General features: G+C 42.3%; 1 protein-coding gene across 6 annotated transcripts in view; it reads right to left on the bottom strand.

Annotated features, from left to right (window-relative positions):
* The window catches only part of SETX (senataxin), an 86,367-nt gene that overhangs the window by 20,026 nt on the left and 46,691 nt on the right, over window positions 1–19,650 (bottom strand). For all 6 annotated transcript variants that reach the window (XM_059410468.1, XM_059410471.1, XM_059410472.1 and 3 more), the window contains 7 exons: window positions 11,444–11,617; window positions 9,018–9,250; window positions 7,927–8,094; window positions 7,222–7,378; window positions 3,838–3,939; window positions 3,515–3,630; window positions 1,693–1,764 (listed from right to left, as the gene is read on the bottom strand). In XM_059410468.1, coding sequence (XP_059266451.1) covers window positions 1,693–1,764; window positions 3,515–3,630; window positions 3,838–3,939; window positions 7,222–7,378; window positions 7,927–8,094; window positions 9,018–9,250; window positions 11,444–11,617 — 1,022 coding nt within the window. The remainder of the gene's footprint in view (window positions 1–1,692; window positions 1,765–3,514; window positions 3,631–3,837; window positions 3,940–7,221; window positions 7,379–7,926; window positions 8,095–9,017; window positions 9,251–11,443; window positions 11,618–19,650) is intronic.

Here is a 19,650-nt window from a genome sequence, read left to right as displayed (position 1 = left end):
AACATCAGGCTCCTGGGTGGCTCAACTGGTTGGGCAACTGCTTTAGGCTTAGGTCATGACCTCAGAGTCCTGGATCGAGTCCCACATAGGGCTCCCTGCTCAGTGGAGAGTCTGTTTCTCCCTCTGACCCTCTCCCCTCTCATGTTCTCTCTCACTCACTCTCTGAAAGAAATAAAACCTAAAAAAAAAAAGATACTAATCACGTCACCAGTTGCTAGAACCTGCTCTCCCTGACCCCCACTGGTTTATTAGGGCTGCAATCTGGTTAGGACACCTGGCTCATCCTTGCTTTGATCAAAATCTTATTCATTTTTTTTAAAGATTTTATTTTTATTTTTTTATTATTTTTTATAAACATATAATGTATTTTTATCCCCAGGGGTATAGGTCTGTGAATCGCCAGCTTTACACACTTCGTAGCACTCACCATAGCACATACCCTCCCACCAATATCCGTAACTCCACCCCCCTCTCCCAAACCCCTTCCCCCCAGCAACCCTCAATTTGTTTTGTGAGATTAAGAGTCACTTATGGTTTATCTCCCTCCCAATCCCATCTTAAAGATTTTATTTTTAAGGGCGACTGGGTGGCTCAGTGGGTTAAGTCTCTGCCTTTGGCTCTGGTCATCATCTCAGGGTCTTGGGATGGAGTCCCACATATGTCTCTCTGCTCTGTGGGGAGTCTGCTTTCCTTGGTCTCTCTGCCTGCCTCTCTGCCTACCTGTGATCTCTCTCTCTGTCCAATAAATAAAATCTTAAAAAAAAAAATTTTATTCTTTAATAAGTTCTATGCCCAACATGGGGCTCAAACTCACAAACTCACAAACTCACAATATGGAGTCACCTGCTCCATTGACTGAGCCAGCCAGCTGCCCCTTGATGGTATTTTTACATCCAAAGAATACTGGGCAGAAGTTACACACACTATAGGATTCTTATGATCAAAAACAAATATAAGTTAATACTTCCATCAAGAACTGCAGAACACTTGTTCATACTCTCTTTTGCCAAATCCCCAGCCAGTATCACTCTACTTGAATCCTGACATGTGATTTTCCTTCCCCCCCCCCCTTTTTTTTGGTGTCCCTGGGTGGGCACTAATTCCATTTTCTTTTTAACAGGAAAAACATCTTCAAATCTACTTTCGCTAATTATTCATCTATGACAGTTATCATAACCGACTTTGCAGCGGCGTGGCATGGGGAGCACCTAACAATGGAGTTTAATGCTTACCCAGACCTAGAAAAGGAAAAGATTACTCTGTATAATCGCCCCTCTCTTATAAATCTTAGTGAGGGTAAGAATTATTAGGCTAAAGCAAAAAAAGCAAATGTACATGCAACTCCATCATTTTCTCTACTTTAACATTTAAAGAAGTTTTTCATAATAAATAAATTTTTTTTGGTAAAGATTTTATTTATTCATTTGACAGACAGAGATCACAAGTAGGCAGAGCAGCAAGCAGAGAAAAGGGGGGGGAAGTAGGCTCCCCGCTGAGCAGAGAGCCCGATGCGGGACTCGATCCCAGGACCCTGAGACCATGACCTGAGCCGAAGGCAGAGGCTCAATCCACTGAGCCACCCAGGCGCCCCATGATAAATGTAATTGAGAAAAGCCCATCAGTTCTGTGAAATAATTCATAATAAAGAGAAAGAGAGAAAAACGTGGAAAATGCTCCAGGTGAACCACTTACCTCTTTAATTTTAGAAGCTAGTTCTTGCCTCTCTTTTGAAACTTTTGCAATTTCTTCATCTAATTCTTGCCTCTGGAAAAAGTAAGAACACAATCATTAAAGTTAAAATGAGCATTTTCAAATGCTTCCAGCTGACTGTCCTGCCTTTCAGGTGACACTGATCTGCCCGAGAGAGGCTCGCTCTTCACCCAGTTCCTTCTCTCCTCCCCCGGAGTCCTGACACTCGGGCTGTGCCTTGGGCCACACTGGCTCACACTGGCCCACATGCACACCATCCAGCCAGGCAGCCTGCAGAGACCCTTCACGGACAGCAGCCCTCACACAAACACTGATCCCGGGCAGGAGAGCAACCAGAATCCCTGCAAATGGAAGCCCCAACAGCACCACCCTCATGGCCAGCAACCCCGCTGCCTCCAGCGCCTGTGCTCCTGATGCACGCCCACGCAGCTTATACAAGCCCTGCCCTTTTGGTCCGAGTGGCCCAACATGGCCCTAGCCCAGGACCTGGAAAGCACTCCACCCACAGACCCTAACGAAGACACACACCCCAGGTCCTGCCTCTCTGTCCACACTCTGCCTTGACCTCCCTGTGTGGCCCCTGGAGGAGGGATGTGTACTTCCTGCAGGATTGAGCGTAATGAATGTATCTACTCAGTTTCTCTCGGATCTGGCACCCTGAGCTCCACTTAAGCATAGTCTGAGAACAAGCCTTAACACTGTGTGAGATGCTGTTCTGCCCAGTGCGTCCCGTGTGTGCTACTTCTGTCTGCTGAGCAGTCTAACCCCTGGGGCTCAGTCCTGCATTAATTTCTGGGTGGTTCAAACAGGTTATTCATCACAACCCAGTCACTACTCTAGCCAGAGTGATGGGGACAGAACACAGGCCTGGTAAACTATGGCTCACATTCCCTTATGAACAGGGATCAGACCTGTATGCACACCCAGGGACTAATCAGACACCTGCCGTGTAACTGACATGGGTGGTGGGGAAAGCAGCCCCTTCTCTTCCTATGGGTTTTCTTTCCTTCCTTCTTTCTTAAGATTTGAGAGAGAAAGAGATTAACAGTGTGGGCATCAGGGCAGTGGGGAGGCAGAGGGAGGAGGAGAGAAAGCAGACTCCCTGGTGAGCACAGAGCCTGACACGGGCTCGATCCCACAAACCAAAATCAAGAGTCAGATGCTTGGCTGACTGAGCTACCCAGGTGCCCCTCCCATGGGTTTTCTAAGCTGGGGTGGTGGTACCCACAAACGCTGGCACTTGTCTTCTGCAAGATGAGAAATGCCTGACACACAGAATAATCAAGGCATGGAAAAATGGCATCTGAGCCTCTGGATCAGCCATGCTGAAGCTAATCCCTCCCAGAGTTCCTAGGTATATGAGTGAGTGAATTCCCTTTTTGTCTAACGTGGGTTTAACTTGCAACTGAAACATATCTAATAAATTCACTACAGCTTTAATACAAGCCAGACAAGAGCAAACTACAGCCTGTGGGCCAAATTCAGCTCACCATCTGTTTTTATAAATAAAGTTTTATTGGAACACAGCCACATCCATTTGTTTATGTATTATCTATCACTACTTTTATGTTACAACAGAGCTGAGTAGCTGAAACAGAGACCATATGGCCTGCAAAGTTTAAATTATTTCTACCTTTCCTTTCTAGAGAGCTTTTTAATCCCTAATATAAGGCATATCACTTTTGTATACATCTTTATACACAAATTATGCTATTCCACAATAAAACAATGGTATCAAATATTCATCACTAGCTTCTATACTTATCAGCTATTAAAAAACACCCATCAAGAAACATGTAGGTACCTGCATTTCCCTTCCACCTCGGCATAAAGCACGCTGGCGGGAAAGTTCATCTAGTTGACGATCTAGAAATTCCTTTCTTCTATGCATTTCCTGAACATGAGAAGGTAAGTCTTTTTCTTAAAAAAAAAAAAAAAAAAAAAAGAATGATATGACAATATGACAATTCTCATAAATATACACATATGCATATACAATGAGAAGAAAAATTAGTTCTCAAAGCAAGGCTATTTCGAGTTTCTCCAAATTACCTTTAATGCCCAACACATCACCTATCACATAAAAGGAAACAAAGTAATGTCAGTTTGTGCCTTAATAGTACTTACTCATTCTGTGGTTAACTTGGCTATCCAAACTGAATTTTAGGACCTCATTATTAATAGACTTTTCTGGACCGAGACGTACTAAATTTATATCTCCACAGTTTCCTGTTGATAAAAAAATCATACTTAGAGATTAATAAGGACACTGCCAATTTCCACGTGTAGTATCTATTTCTCAGCAAGCATATTAACAATCAGGGAAGGGAACCAACATTAACTATCAAGAACTCCACACCTGCAATCACACTGGAGGCTCCATACACAGTAGATACTCACAATCACCCTACGGGGGAGTACTTACCATTTCCACCTAATAAAAGCTACAGAGGTTGCATAAATAGGACATTACAAAGTTGAGATTCAGTCATACCAACATTTCTCAAACTATGTTCTGAATACTATTCCACAGTAAAGTACATTTGGGGAAGGGGAGTTAAATAGGACAGATTTCTTAACCACAGGATAGATCAGGTATATACAGACTTTCATTTATGAATACATACTTGAATTCCCTGACAGAATCATATTTTACTATCAAATCCTTTTCTATGGAGCAGTCACAACAAAGTTTTTAAAACTCTATTCCACATCGTGCTGCTACTCCAGAATCTAAGGGACACAAGGGGCTGGAAACTGCGGAGTTGATAACTGCAAACAGTGGAAATGTCACAGATGTGGCAGCTAACCACACCCTTATTTTAGGTCTCCATATTTGAGATGTTATTTAAGCTGAACATCTCTCACTGCATCACGGGGCTAAGTGACAGCCATCCGCACTTACCCCGTCTGACAGACCATGTCCTTATTCGTTTATTGTCGATCTCCCTCCCTGGAATAGGTTTTGTTGTGGTCACTGGCTACGACAGTGGCTGGCAGAAGTGCAATCAATGTGTACTGAATGAATGAATGACTTACTAAACAGCTGTCCACAACATATTTTTGTTTCTAGTTCAGCTCAATCTTCTAAATTTGAAGCCACCTTCTCTGGTCAACATTTACTTGAAGGTTTCAAAACTGCTAACTTACTTGTGTTTCCACCAGAAAGGTAAACGAAATTACCTAGACATTCACCCCCTATAAATATCTAGAAATGCGCCACAAATTAAAACAGACTCCTTTAAACTGCAGGGTAAGCTCACAGAAATGGAAGAGAAATTCCTAGGGGCCAAAAACAAAGAGAAAACTCAAAACCAGAGTTGAAAGCCCACAGGCTGCTGAGGCTTCCCCAGGGGAGCAGGAGGAGTCAGGGCTGGCACTGTCTAGTGCTCAGAATTTTTTTTTTTTTTTTTTTTTTTTTACTGTACATTCAATAAAATGCAGATACTTAAAAATCTTTAGTCCTACAGAGTTTGACAAATGTCTACACTGGCAAAACTACCACTCCAGTGAAGACACAGGAACTCTACAATGGAGGCCTGGATTCTAAAGGCCAGCGGAAAGGGAAGGGCCCGGAAGAGGTGGGAGGAGAGAAGGGAAGTGGAGCTCTCTATGCCTGGGCTTAGCTTAGCGGGGAAAACTAAATTCTCTTCCAGAACTTTCCAGCCCTGGGCCATGCCCCAAGTGGATTTAGGGACTAAATATAGAATTCAGGGAATGACAAAGATGGCCCAATCAAAATACAGTTCAGAGTTTTAAAATGAGAATACAATGAGCAACTTTATGTCAATATACTGAAAAACCTAAGAGGAGTGTTGATTTTTCTTGAAAAACAACAAATTAGCTAAACTCACTAAAATACAGATACCCGAATAGAACTTTAACAGTTAAGATATCCAGACAGTAGATTAAGACTTACCCTTCTGTCAATAAACAAAGAGCAACAAACAAAACAACAGCAAAAACAAATTAATCTTCAAGGAATAGATGATCTCGGTCGTATATAAAGCATTGTAAAGAATACACAAAAAATTACCCCCAATTCCATTTTCAAAGTCAGTCTTATAAAAACTAGACAAAGATATGACAAAGAAAAATCACAGGCTGGCCTTATTCATGAATACTAATTTCAAAATACTAAATTAAACGTTAATAATCCAGCAACGTGTTAAGAAATAGTAATTAATACATGACCAAGTTGTCCTTATTCTAGGAATCCAAGATATTTTAACATTAGAAAAACACTGCCATTTACCCCATTAACAGATTCAAGAAAAAGATTTCATGATCATTTAAATGCATGCAACAAGAAAAATGCATGCAATAAATCTCAACAGCCCTTCAGGACAGAAACCAAGGACAAGGGAACTTCTTTATCCTGAGGAGGGTAAACACTAAAGCCCCCAAATCAACAGCTTCCTTAATGGCGAGATGCCCAAGGCATTTCTCTCAGGATGCCCAGGACAGCTGGAAGTAGGGGAAAGAAAATGCGGTACAGAAGACCCAAGTTCTCTTCCACGGCCAGAAGACAGCAATTTTTCTCTAACAGAATGGAAGCTCCAACCGGACTCCCGGCTGGCCTGGCCTGACTCCTGCCCAGCTGCACGGGCAGCACACGCCTGCGCCCTCCCCTTCCCTCAGCCCGCAGGGAAAGGCACGTTCGAACCACAGCGCTGTGGACGTGTGGGAGCTGCTCCTGGGCGTGTGAACTGCTATGCCCACTTCTGAGGAGAATTTGGAGAATTTGGCACTATCCAGAAAACCGAAGATGCAGGAAATCCTTCGGCCCAACATTTTCACTCCAATGTCTACCTGTGGTAGGCCAGCGTTTTTATAAACTCTTGACCTAGCACGTGAAGTACACGTGACGTCAAAACCCAATATAGAACTCCCGCGCCTCCCCAAGGAAAGAGCAGAGTCCCCACGCGCCCTCACTGCCTGAAGCTCCCCGGGGAGGGCAGCAAACCAACGCCCAAACCCCCGCCTTTGTGGGGCTTATCACATTCCAGCTGTACCCTACGAAGGATCTCTCAATTCCAGTCCTTCTGTTGAAAGAAACTTCTGCTAGAGTTCCCCACACCCTACCAATTCTTCCCATGGCTAACCCCTAACTGCTCTTCTCCAGGTCTCATCTTAGACATCATCTCCCCCAGGAGCCTTCCCTAACCCTTCCACGACTGAACCAAGGGCCACTCTAAGCTGTCTGAACACAGCCACATCTCCCTGCTCTTCCGGAATGTCCAGCTTTATACTCTAAATGCTCACCGATCCACTTCCTCACTACTGTCTCTTGGAAGGTTTCACTGCTGAAACCTCAGTACCTAGCACAGGGCCTTGGCAGAGAATAAATGCTCAATAAAATCTGCTAAACGGATTGATGAGTACATATGGGCCATGGCCCCAAGCAGAAGTTACCATCAGAACTGGCTTGCCCTCTGGCATTCCAAGCTGCCAACACTAAACACTGAGAACAAAACCAAAAACAAATGAAAAGCCATGTAAGTATCATACCCAAAGGATTCTTCTTGTCTTTACATTTTTCTTTAAATTCGAGGATGATTTTTTTCATAAGCTCATCAACAGCTGCGTTGGAAGGCGCACACACAAGGACACGGTTTTGTTTGATTTTGGCATTGGAGTTTTCATCTGAATGGCCCTTCCTCTGGTTCTACAATTTGACACACACACGCCAAACAGACAGACAGACAAAAGATACTGATGAGCTCTATTACAGAGTTTTCCAGTTTGCTCCTACTTCCATGTACGTTCGAGAGTTCCCCTTATAAACACTTAAAAATAAGTAACAGCACCTACAGCTTACGTTGACGCTGAGATGACTCTAACAGGACATTTTATCATGGCTTCTCTGAGCCTCACCTCACTGTCCACTTACTTTACTGCATACTCAATCCAACCAAAATGTAGCCCTGGAATACATTCCAGTTTCTTGGCATTAGACGTGACACATTATTAAGCCAGAAGACCACCATTCTAACCCTTCAGATCAGTGTCACACAGGACAGCATTTTCTGTTTTGTTATCTTTTATAATCTTCTCTCCTTCTGCTACCTCTTTCTTGGACACAGTTCCACAAAGTATCAAAAAGCTACACAGAAGTGCAGGCAGAGAGACCCGTAGTAGTTATTTACACATGTCAGTTAATTCGCATGAAGCGATGCTCTCGGCTAACAGCACTGATGCCCTCACATGCTCTACCTCTGTCAGGAGGCGGTACAGGAGGCCAACAATAGTTTTTGATTTTCCTGTTCCAGGTGGTCCATGTATCAGACAGATCTTGGCAACAGACGGGGAGTGCTTGACCATGGCATATGCAGTTTCTATCGCTTTCTTCTGGTCTTCGTTGAAATCTCTTAAGTAGGTGATCTATATAAAAGACATTAGTGAGAGTGAGTTGCTCTTAGAGTGGCCCAGGAGAGGAGGAAGAGAAAAACTCCATTTGAATTTCTTCTAAACTTTATCAGACAGAAGCTTTGGTTATGATCAGGCAAGACCCCAAATGATCTTTAACTGACAGAACCAATTTCACTACTATAGAGAAAGTTATTTGTGAGTGTCTGTAGGTTTCAGCCCATCTACAACTACTACAACTGCATTTTTATTTGTGAATCTTACAAAGAGGGTCACAATAAACTGATCTGTACATTTCTTCTATTTATTCTTTACTTAGACAGTAAAAAAACATTCCAAGATTTTGGATCAGATCTAAGTTTAAATCTCAGTTTCTCATAAGCTAGGTCTCCAAACTCCTAACCTCATCCATTAAATGGGACTCTCCTGGGAGGATGAAAAGTGAATGATGCTGCACGGAAAGCCCCCGCACACAACCGCAGTCCAAACACCACCACTTTCCTCTTGCTTCCTTGGAACGAACATACACAGCTCTGAGAGGGAGAACATGGGCCCAAGTGAAATGGCAACTTCACCCGTCAATTCTCCATCGATCTTTTAATTGCAAAAGTAACTCAAAATTAACCCACTGCTACTTCTGAATTGTCACCACCTAACAAGCATTTACGTAGGATGCTCATTTCACATTTTAGGGCTCCTCTCTAACCATACTTTCAATTCTTTATTGCACTATGCCTTTTTCCTGAGGTAAGCTGAGTAACGAAACATAGACTATGCCACACCAAAGAAAATGCAGCGCCACATGCTGTTGCTGTGCGCGCACAGGGACGCGGCTTGTCCAGCACGCACGGGAATGTGTGATGAAGAAACACACACGAGGCTGTCATGTTCTGACACAGAATTTTCAGACTTTTCATTCTCGTTTAGCCATGACTCACAATTCTCTCAGATGTTGTAGTTAGTAAATCTTTCGTACAGAAGTCCATAGGGTTTGGATTCAGAACAGCTCTGGCCAGTTGGTTCCGTCCACTCAACAAAGACATGGCTTTCAACTTCCTTTGTGTAGTTACCAGAGAACTGATCACAATGCATTTCACGAGCTCATTTAAATTGACTGGCAAATCATCTTGAGTCTGGATGGAAAGGGAACACTCAGACTTCCCGTTGCGCACTATTATCAAGAAGGAGAAAAAGCAATCTCAGTCACCAGTGAATACTACTGTCCAGCTAAAATAAGGCTATTCAGCATTCTGTATTTTATAAGTCATGTCTTTCGTATGACATATTGTTCAAGTAATTCATTCAAATGCTTACTGAATGGTTCCTAAGAACCAGGTAATTCTTTCCTAGAAGAGGGAAGCAGATAACCAAGCAAAAACGTCAGCGGTGAGGAGCAGTGTGAAGAAAGAAGAGAAAACGGGGCGCCTGGGGGGCTCAATGGGTTAAGCCTCTGCCTTCAGCTCAGGTCACGATCTCAGGGTCCTGGGATCGAGCCCCGCATCCGTCTCCTTGCTTCCCCCTCCCCCTCTGCCTGCCTCTCTGCCTACTTCTTATGCTCTCTCGCTCTGTCAAATAAATAAATAAAATCTTCAAAAAAGAAAAAATGAAAGAAAAAGAAAAAAAAAAAGAGAAAGAAAGAAAAGCAGAGAAAGGGGATGACAATGTGATGAGGATGTGTTACCATCATGGACAAGTCAGGGAAGGTCTTCCAGATAAGACTGCGCCTGAGCAGAAACTTGAAATAACTGAGAAAACCACGCCCTTGTCGGGGGAGAGGGTATTTACTGGCAAAGGCCATGAAGCAAGGGTGTGACTGGAGTAGCCGTGCACAGGGCGTGGGGGGAGCAGGGAGAGGAGTGCGGCGGGAGTCAGAGAAGAGGACAGGGTCTCCATCTTACAGGGCTCTGCAGACCACGATACCGACCGAATATTACCTCGAGTCAGGTAGAAAACCCCAGGGCAGCGCTGTACCGGGGAGGGACACGCTTGAAGTCACCCATTAGCAGAATCACTCTCACTGTGGGGAAGATGGAATTGCAAGGGGAAAAGCACAGAAGCCAACAAACCACCAGGAGGCAGTGCAGTGGACGGCTGTGCGGACCAGGAGGCAGGAGCAGACACACAGCTTGGATCCTGGATACTTCGCGAAGAGTCAACATGATTTCCTGATGAATTACACGTAGGGTGTGAGACAAAGAAAGCATCAAGGATGCCTAGGGGTTTGGGTCTGAGCAACTAGAAAAACGCAGGCCCCACGTGCTGACGTGGGAAAAACAGAAGGAATAGTAGACGTCAGGCAGACAGTCAAGTGCTTCCTTTGTTTTTTTTGTCTGACAGATTTGCAAATGGCGAGGTCAGACAGTTGGGTGCTTGAGGAGCTAGAAGGAGAATACTCAGAAACAGAAATCTGGTGCATGTCGTCATTTGCAAGAGTCAAAAGCCCTTACTGAGCTATGTATGCACCCCTCCGGCTACTCGCCCAAACGCAATCTACAGAAGCACTGAGCTGGAACACACTCGAAGTGCGGCCCGCCAGCTGAAGTGCAGCACGACGCTGAACCCCAAGGAGTTTCGTTTTTAAGACTACTTGCAAAAAGGCGAAGGAATAATGAACTCATGTTCTCGTGACATAATTGAGACTAAGGAAGCGGTAGTGTTAAAAAGGCCACTTGGCCTACAAAGAAGAATGTGGGCGACGCTGCGGTTAAACAAACGCAGGTTTCATTTCCGGGCTGACCACACGTTACTGAGCGTGCGCCTGGGTGAGCACTGAAGCCTTGAGCCTTCCTATCCTGATGAGCAGAGAACACACAACTCCTACTGCTTTGCAAGGCTTTGAGGAAGACGAGAAGAGAGCACAAGACGGACAGGGCATGTGGCTGGGCACACAGCAGGTGCTGACCTTACTTCTGTGATGCTACTCCCTGGAGAACGGTCCCTACAGCACCAGGGATGGGAGCAATGGAAACAGCAAACTCTTCAAGTTGCCTTGCAGTGACTTACGTGTTTGGTCTTCTCACTGATACTTAGCCACGACACCAAGGTTGTGATTTAATATACAAAAATAGCTGGTTTGCAAACTATTGTTTAATAACAAACCCAACGACAGATGAAGGAATGTGTCAGAACGAGAGGACATTACAAAAGAAAGCTTTTAAATCATAAGTCTAGCCCAGTAAGTACCGGGCCTTTCCCAGGTAAGTCTAGAAAAACTAAACAAGGACTCTGGAAGGCAAGTAACCTGGCAAATACATGTCTCGAATACGCATAACAAGTATGTGGCTGGTAAAGCACAGCTCCGAGGGAATTAAAAGATGAGCTTATATCTCACAGATTCCTCTTCACAGTCTCGTCGTGTACTTACTGACGGAAGTGCGGCGAAACTTATGAACATACGCGCAGTGGTAATCACGGAGATCTTCCATGTGATCTCTCTCTGTATCTTTATTCTCTCCGTTTTGTCTTTCGGGAATCAAAAACACCAAATCATTTTCCTTTGGATGAAGTTGTTTAGCGAGTTCACATTCCTCAAGATGAACTATGAAACGATAAGAAGTTGGCATTGACTCTAACAGAATTATTTTAAATGCGATTAACTTAAAGGATATTAAACCCTTGTACTAAGTTCAACCAAGTATACAGCACAAGATGTTGTAATCTACTTCAAAGTAATACTCTGAGTCAGTCAACATTCTCAAATACAGATTACACAGTATTATAAAATGCTTCTTAACAACGGCTAAAAAGGGGACACTTGGGTGACTCAGTGGGTGAAGCCTTTTGCCTTCAGCTCAGGTCATGATCTCACGGTCCTGAGATCGACCCTCCAGTCTGGCTCTCTGCCCTGCCCTAACCCTCTTTCTCTGCCTGCCTCTCTGCTTACTTGTGATCTCTCTCTCTCTCAAATAAATAAATAAATAAATAAATAAATAAATAAAATTGTTACCAAAAAATGGCTAAAAAGCCAAAATAAAATCATAATATTCAAAAGTAGCTAGTAAATTTCCTTTCCTTAAAGTTTTAGTTTTTAACCAAGAAATTCTTTTTTGTTCCTCCCTTTCAAAATCCCAGAAGAATACCCCAAAACAGATCCAAACACATATAAGAAATCTGAGCCTACTTGGGGCATTTCAAACAAGGGGGAGAGGCTAGTTGTCAACCACGGGGGCTGGGAAAACAGTGAGTATTACAACAAAAAAGCTGAGCACCAACCACCAGATCCAGTAACAGTATAGTGAACTAAAATATGAGGCACTGAGTTTAGGCAGACAGAACCAGTAACTCCAGACAAGATTTTAAAATGGAGCAGGTATGGAGTGCCTAGGTGGCTCCGACTCAGGTGATGACCTCAAGGGTTCTGGGATGGAGCACCGCATCAGGCTCCCTGCTTAATGCGGAGTCTGCTTCTCCCTCTCCCTCTGCCCCTCCCCCTGCTTATGCACGCACCCTCTCTCTCAAAATAAATAAAATCTTTTTAAAACAATAAATAAAAATTGGCAGGCAAGAAAGATCTATGTGACGATATCAGACAGCAATTACAACAGTGAAGAACTACTACGTTGAGATCCAGAGGAATGTGGAAATCCAGTGGAGGCAGCCCTGTCATTTCCCCCTAGAGACATGTGAACCGTTCTTGGAATGATAGCCAAGAGGCCAGGCCATACCTGGGATGGTATAAGACAAAAACTGGAGTCCAGGGCCTGTATAGAGTGGGAGTGGGGACCCAGGCACCTCTATATGCTTCACACTGGGACTATGAAGGAGGCCTCAGGACTACGCCCCAGCATGAGGAAGCAGCAAACGTGCCTTGACATGGGCAAGAGCCCAGCTTCCAAACAGCCGGGCACTTTAGAAAAGCCCAATGCCTTAAACCAGATCTAGATGATCCCACATCACAGGTACCCCGAGAAGTCTGGCAGAAACAAAGGAAAATCCTCTTTGGAGGAACACAGAATCATCCCAGGCCTCAAATTAGTTTTATAAATAACTTTCCAAATGACCAACACTCTCCAGAGATAAGCAAGGCACATGGAAAGAAGAACACACCAACTGGTAGGATTCATCAACAACCAAGGACTGTCCTGGCAGCTATAGATTATATCTCACACAGTTTTTTATTATTTTATTATTTTTTTTAATTTATCGGACAGACAGAGATCACAAGTAGGCAGAGAGGCAGGCAGAGAAACAGGGGGAAGCAGGCTCGGAGCAGAGAGCACGATGCGGGGCTCGATCCCAGCACCCTGGGATCATGACCTGAGCCAAAGGCAGAGGCTTTAACCCACTGAGCCACCCAGGTGCCCCTATCTCACACAGTTTAAAAGGTTTGCCTCACCTACGGAGACACTCAAAAAAGAGCTACTAAGACTATAGATTTTGGGCGCCCACTTGTGATCGCTGTCAAATAAATAAATAAAAATCTTAAAAAAAAAAAAACTATAGATTTTGATAACTCAAGGGTGCATGTTTTAAGTTTTAACCTTACTGTTTTAAAACAGCAAAAAATGTGTAAATTGAGATACAATTTCCAAACAAGAAGAAAAAGTAAAATTTCAAAATGAGAAAAAAAGTAGAAGTATTCAACCAAAACAAAAGGTAATACATGTAATATACAATTAGGTTCACTTCTATTGTGTTTCATTTTATGGTATGCTTTCAACAATTCACCTGTGGTTATTTAAAAGTTCAAAGTCTCATATATGTTGTAAAAAGTATACTCTAGTTCTATCTAATTCTATCTAGTTCTAGTATATCTAGTTCTCTAGTTTTTTTTTAAAGATTTTATTTATTTGACAGAGAGAGAGAGAGAGAGATCACCAGAGAGCATGAGCAGGGAAACAGCAGAGGGAGAGGGAGATGCATGCTCCGGAGCCCGACACGAACTCAATCCCATGACCTGAGTCCAAGGCAGGCGCTTGGACTGAGCTATCAAGGCGCCACTTAGTTTTTTTCTTTATATATTCTGTTAGGTATGTAGACATTGAGAATTGTCATCTCTTCTGCTGAACTAAACTCGTGCAAAATTCCCTTTGTATGTAAGGTTTCTTCTTGTCTTACAATCTATTTAGTCTGATATTAACAAAGCTAAACATCCTTTTTTAAAAGATTTTATTTGAGAGAGAGAGAGAGAAAGTGTGTGCACATATGTATGGGTGACTACCTGCTGAGCACAGAGCCAGACGTGGGGCTGACCCTGTGACCCTGACGTCACTACCTGAGCCGACCTCAAGAGCAGGATGCCCAACCAATTGAGCCACCCAGGCACCCCTAAACACATCCTCTGTTGATAGGGTTTGTGTGAGTGCCCTTCTCCAAACTTTTATTTTTTCAACCTTTCTGTATTCTTATGTTTACATGTATTACTTGTTCATACATACAGTGTATTATTCTATCAATCATATTATTCTTGAAATACCGTTTTCTTCTACAGGATTCTCAGAATACTTAGAAAACTGCAAGTTCAGATACGGGATAAAAGAATACAGATGATATTGGTCATATCAGATAGCAAGTCAGCTCTCAAAGACTTGTAAGGGTCCTATCTAAAGGGCTTACATTATACTGGATAGAAACACAAGTATATTTAAGTCCATGAATTTATGAAATTAATTAATTAACTGGTCAACACCAGTGCTTGCAGTGAATTAACTCAGGTTAATTTACTTTTTAAAAACTGGTCAAGAGTCAAGTACTTTTCTACCTTTCTTTATAAAGCACAATACAGAATAACCAAATAATATACAGAAATGTCCTTATGGAATTATTCCAACTATAAATGAAGAAATTATCAAATAAAAATGTCACCATATTGTACCTTTAATAAGCTAATTTAGGTATTAAGCATCCACAGCTACAAATATTTCTAAAAGAGAAATTAAAGATCACTCACCTCCTAATAAAGGAATATTTACCACCATCTATGAGACAGTTTTGTCAAAAATTATAAATCAAACTTGAATCGGACCATATCTCTAGATACAACTATCAATTTCTAAGAAATGCAAAAGAGAGAAAAACACACACCCCAACACCAGGGGCCACAATCAACAAGTACAGGCAGGAATTCTAAAGGATCAACAATTCAGCTTCTTCAACAAACAAATTACAAAGGGGGGGAAAAAAAGCAGAATGAGAAAATTACAGTTCAAAAGACATCAACTAGTGTTAATGTGTGGACCTAACTTGGACCCTATTTCAAATTGGCTGAAAAAAATTGTTACTTATAATGAAATTGGAAATTTGAACACTGACTAACTATCTGACATTAAGGGATAACTTAATACTTTAGCAGTAAAATTTTATCTTATTATAAAATCTTAGAGGTCTGTACCTTTTAGAGATACTCATTGAATTACAAATGATGAATTACAAATGATGCCCCACAAAAATCAAACCAAAGAAGATATGCAAAACCTCTCCATAAGAGACTCTAAAACATGACTGAAAATAAACCAAGATAACTGGATATAATTCTTATTCACAAATTAGAAAATTATTAGAAAGATGTCAATTCTCAAAAAAAGATGTCAATTCTTGCCCAATTTCCCCATTTTTTCCTCTAAAATTTATATGGGAACTCAGACAAGAAGTGCTAAGGCACTCTTAAGGCAAAACCAGGTAGAAGAAACTATTCAGTTGGTATTAAAACGCATTATAAAGCTGGACTAAGTAACTGGGCAATGTGATGTGGGCACAAGGGTAGGCAAATGATCCAAAGAACAAGGTCCAGAAAAGAAATCCATGAGTAAAATGGACACTAGATTTATGGCAAATATGGCACTGCAGAGCATGAAGAGGATGGTTTTTTCAATAAATAATATTGGGAAAACCACAACTCCATTTGGAAAAAAAATGAGACATGACCCCTACACATCCCATTCATACGTAAAAATAAATTCCAGGTCGACAAAACAATGAACTCTCTAGAAAAGGAGCTGAAAACTTTTTCTGTGAAGAGCCAAACAACTTCTTTGCAAGCCACATACAGGGTCTGCGGCATATTCATCATCTTCTTTTCAAAGTTCTTTGGGGCACCTTGGGTGGCTCAGTCAGTTAAAGCATCCCAGGGTCCTGGGATTAAGTCCTGCATCGTATTCCCTGCTTGACAGGGAGTCTGCATCTCTCTTTCCCTCTGCCCCCTCCCTGGCTCATGCATCCTCTCTCTCTCTTTCCCTCTGCCCCTCCCTGGCTCATGCATCCTCTCTTTCTCAAATAAATAAATAAAATCTTTAAAAAATTTATCTTTAAAAACATAAAAAACTTACTCTAGGGCAGTACAAAAACAGGATATGGGGTAGATCTGCAAGCTGGAGTTTGCTGACACCTGTTCTAGATGTTAAGATAACACATTTATGATCTGCAGCAGGGAAAGGTTTCTTAAATGAGGTACAGAACACTAACCATTAAAAAAAAAAAAAATAGAGAGGGGCACCTGGGTGGCTCACTCAGTCCACTGAGTGACCAACGACTAAGCTCAGGTCTTGATTTCAGGGTTGTGAGTTTAAAAAAGAAGGAAGGAAGGAAGGAAGGAAGGAAGGAAAGAAAGAAAGAAAGAGAGAGAGAAAGAAAGAGAGAAAGAGAAAAAGAGAAAAAGAGAAAGAGAAAGAAAGAAAGAAAGATAGATAGATGCATTTGCTGTGTTAAAAATAAATTCTAGGGGCATCTGGGTGGCTCAGTGGGTTAAGCCTCTGCCTTTGGCTCAGGTCATGATCTCAGGGTCCTGGGATCGAGCCCCACATTGGGCTCTCTGCTCAGCGGGGAGCCTGCTTCTCCCTCCCCCTCTGCCTGCTGCTCTGCCTACTTGTGATCTCTTTCTGTCAAATAAATAAATAAAATTCTTTTAAAAAATAATAAAAAATAAATTCTAGAACTGCCTGGCTGGCTTGTTCGGGGGAGCATGCAACTCTTGATCTTAGGGTCATGAGTTTGAGCCCCACACTGGGTGTACAGATGACTTACATAAATAATAAAATTCTTAATAGGAATAAAACTTTTAAAGACATCAGTGAGAGTCAAAATGCAAGCCAAACTGAGAGAATGGCGTGTATCCAGATCATATAAGGAACTCCTACAAATCAGTAAGAAAGAGGTAACAGAAAATTAACAATAACTTTTAACAGGCACTTCCCGAAAGAGATTACTGAACCATCTACTAAATCATAAAAAGGTGCTCACCCTCACTGGAAACAAGGGTATGACAAAATAAAACCACAAAAGGCCACAATACAAACCTGGCACAATGGGTAAAACTAACACGGCAGTCAATACAAACATGCTGGTGGAAACCTGGAACCACATGACTTCTCGCACACTGTCGGTGGGGCATGATACTCAACAGGCCAGGCGTGACCTAGTCAGCCTGAACACACACATACCCAGAGACTCCACAATCCACCACAGGACTCAACAAAATGCCCTCACACCAACACTGAGACAGGAACATCACAGTGGCACTGCTCATGAAATGCTGTGTCACGGACTTAACATAGCACATGCAAGGCTGCTGTCCTTAGAAAGGTCTGCATACAAGGGTGGCCCTTGGCATGTGGGATCCTCGATCCTGGGATTATCATTTGCTAATGAGAATGGCTCGCTGTGCCTCAAGTGTTTGCAAAAAGAATATGGTCTGTGCCAAACGCCTGCTATCCTTCTGAAGTCAGGAATTTAGGCTGGCAGAGGGTGTTTTGGGCACTGAACCTCCAACAAGTTTCCCTAGTAGGGAACATTCTGCAAGCCATGCACTGTGCAGCTCAGTACTAGGAAGTAAAGTACACTGCATGCGACTCTACTGGGAGAGGACTCTCAGCCTTGCTCCCGGTGTAGTCTGTCCTTCACCCAAATGTGCTTCCCGCCTTGCTGATTCTGCTTTGCAGCCTCTTACCATAACAGTCACAACCATGAGCATGAATATATGTTAATTCCTGTGAGTTGTCCTAGTGAATCACTGAACGTTGTGATGCCACACAAAACTGATCAAGTTTACACACAGGTTAAATGAAAGAAGTTAAAGAATAGATACTATGATCAAGATAATGCCAGATAAATTTGTGATTTAAATATTTAAAAGAAATACAAAACTACTACGAGAAATACCAGACTCAGGCCTGGGTGGCTCGGTGGGTTGAGCATCTGCCTCTGGTTCCAGTCAGGATCCCAGGGTGCTGGGACTGAGCCCCACATAGAGCTCCCTGCTCAGCAGGGAGTCTGTTTCTCCCTCTGCCCCATCACCACCCCCACCCAATGCTCAGGAACACTCTTTCTCGCTCACAAAAATAAATTTTAAAAATCTTAAAAAACAACAAAAAACAAAATTAACAATAAAAACCCGAAGTCAGAACCATAAAGAAATTAGTACAGTTTTGAACATGTGTAGAAACTGTGCCTCAAAATCAGTAACAAACTACAAAAAGCAATTTACAACGCACATACATTAAGAGGAAAACAACATTCCTAACAAAAAAAAAGGTGTGTGGGGGGCGCCTGGGTGGTTCAGTAGGTTGAGTGATCAACTTTGGATTTCGGCTTAGGTCCTGATCTCAGGGTCATGGGATGGAGCCCTGCAGAGAAGGGAGTCTGCTTCTGTCCCTCTTCTGCTCCTCCTGCCCTTCCCCTCACTCCTGCACTCTCTCTCCAAATAAATAAAATCTTAAAAAAAAAAGGGGGGGGGGAGGAGGAGGAAGAAGGGCACATTCCCCTCACTAAGAATACTCATGATCAAAAAAGATTTGGGAACAAAATTATAACCTCAGATGAGATATACTTTACATTCATAAAACTGGAAAACAAAGTTGAAGCTAGCAAATGAGGGAGATGTACATTCTTACATCTTATATCTTCCTGTTAGAAGTGAAACTGATGTTCCTTTTGGTAGGCAGAGCCAATAGGGAACAAGTCGTAAAATATGCGCGCTGTCTGACCTAGTGTTCACAACAGGGAAAACTATAAGCAATGTACATGTCTAACTAGACACCACTGGTTAAGTGATTTGTAGAATATACTTACAATGGAATAACCACAAATATTAAATATACTGTTACGTAGGAACTCTGAAAAGACACAATATATTAAATAAAATTAAGTAAAATTTAAGTTTCATGAAGGCAGGAATCTTATGTTTTCTTCACAGCTATATACCTAGCATCTAAAATTATATCCTATGGTACTATAAAGATAATAAACATTTGCTGAATGAATGAAAAATGTCATTAACGTATAGGTAAAATGACCCTACTACATTCACATATGCACAACTCACACTGGTGAGTAGACAGTCTCACAGTAAGATAGACACTACTATTTTCATAGGACTATCTTGGAATGATTGGAATTGGTGATACTTATTTTTCTGCTAATATTATTTCAGTGTCCTACAATGAACATATTAATACCTTTCCTCCAAAATATACACACACGTCCTTTTTATCTTCACTGCCTCTATGGCGCAGGATGGATTGGGGGTAAGAGGGCGAGGCAAAAGAGGATTTGTACTTCTTGTTTTAAAGAGTTCTGAATGGTTGATTAATAACTAATGCCTAAGTATGATATGTGTTTCAGACCAATGATGAAATGAGC

Source organism: Mustela nigripes, chromosome 9, assembly GCF_022355385.1.
Source record: "Mustela nigripes isolate SB6536 chromosome 9, MUSNIG.SB6536, whole genome shotgun sequence".
Taxonomy (NCBI): Eukaryota; Metazoa; Chordata; class Mammalia; order Carnivora; family Mustelidae; genus Mustela; species Mustela nigripes.
This window is presented reverse-complemented; position numbering and strand designations above follow the sequence as displayed.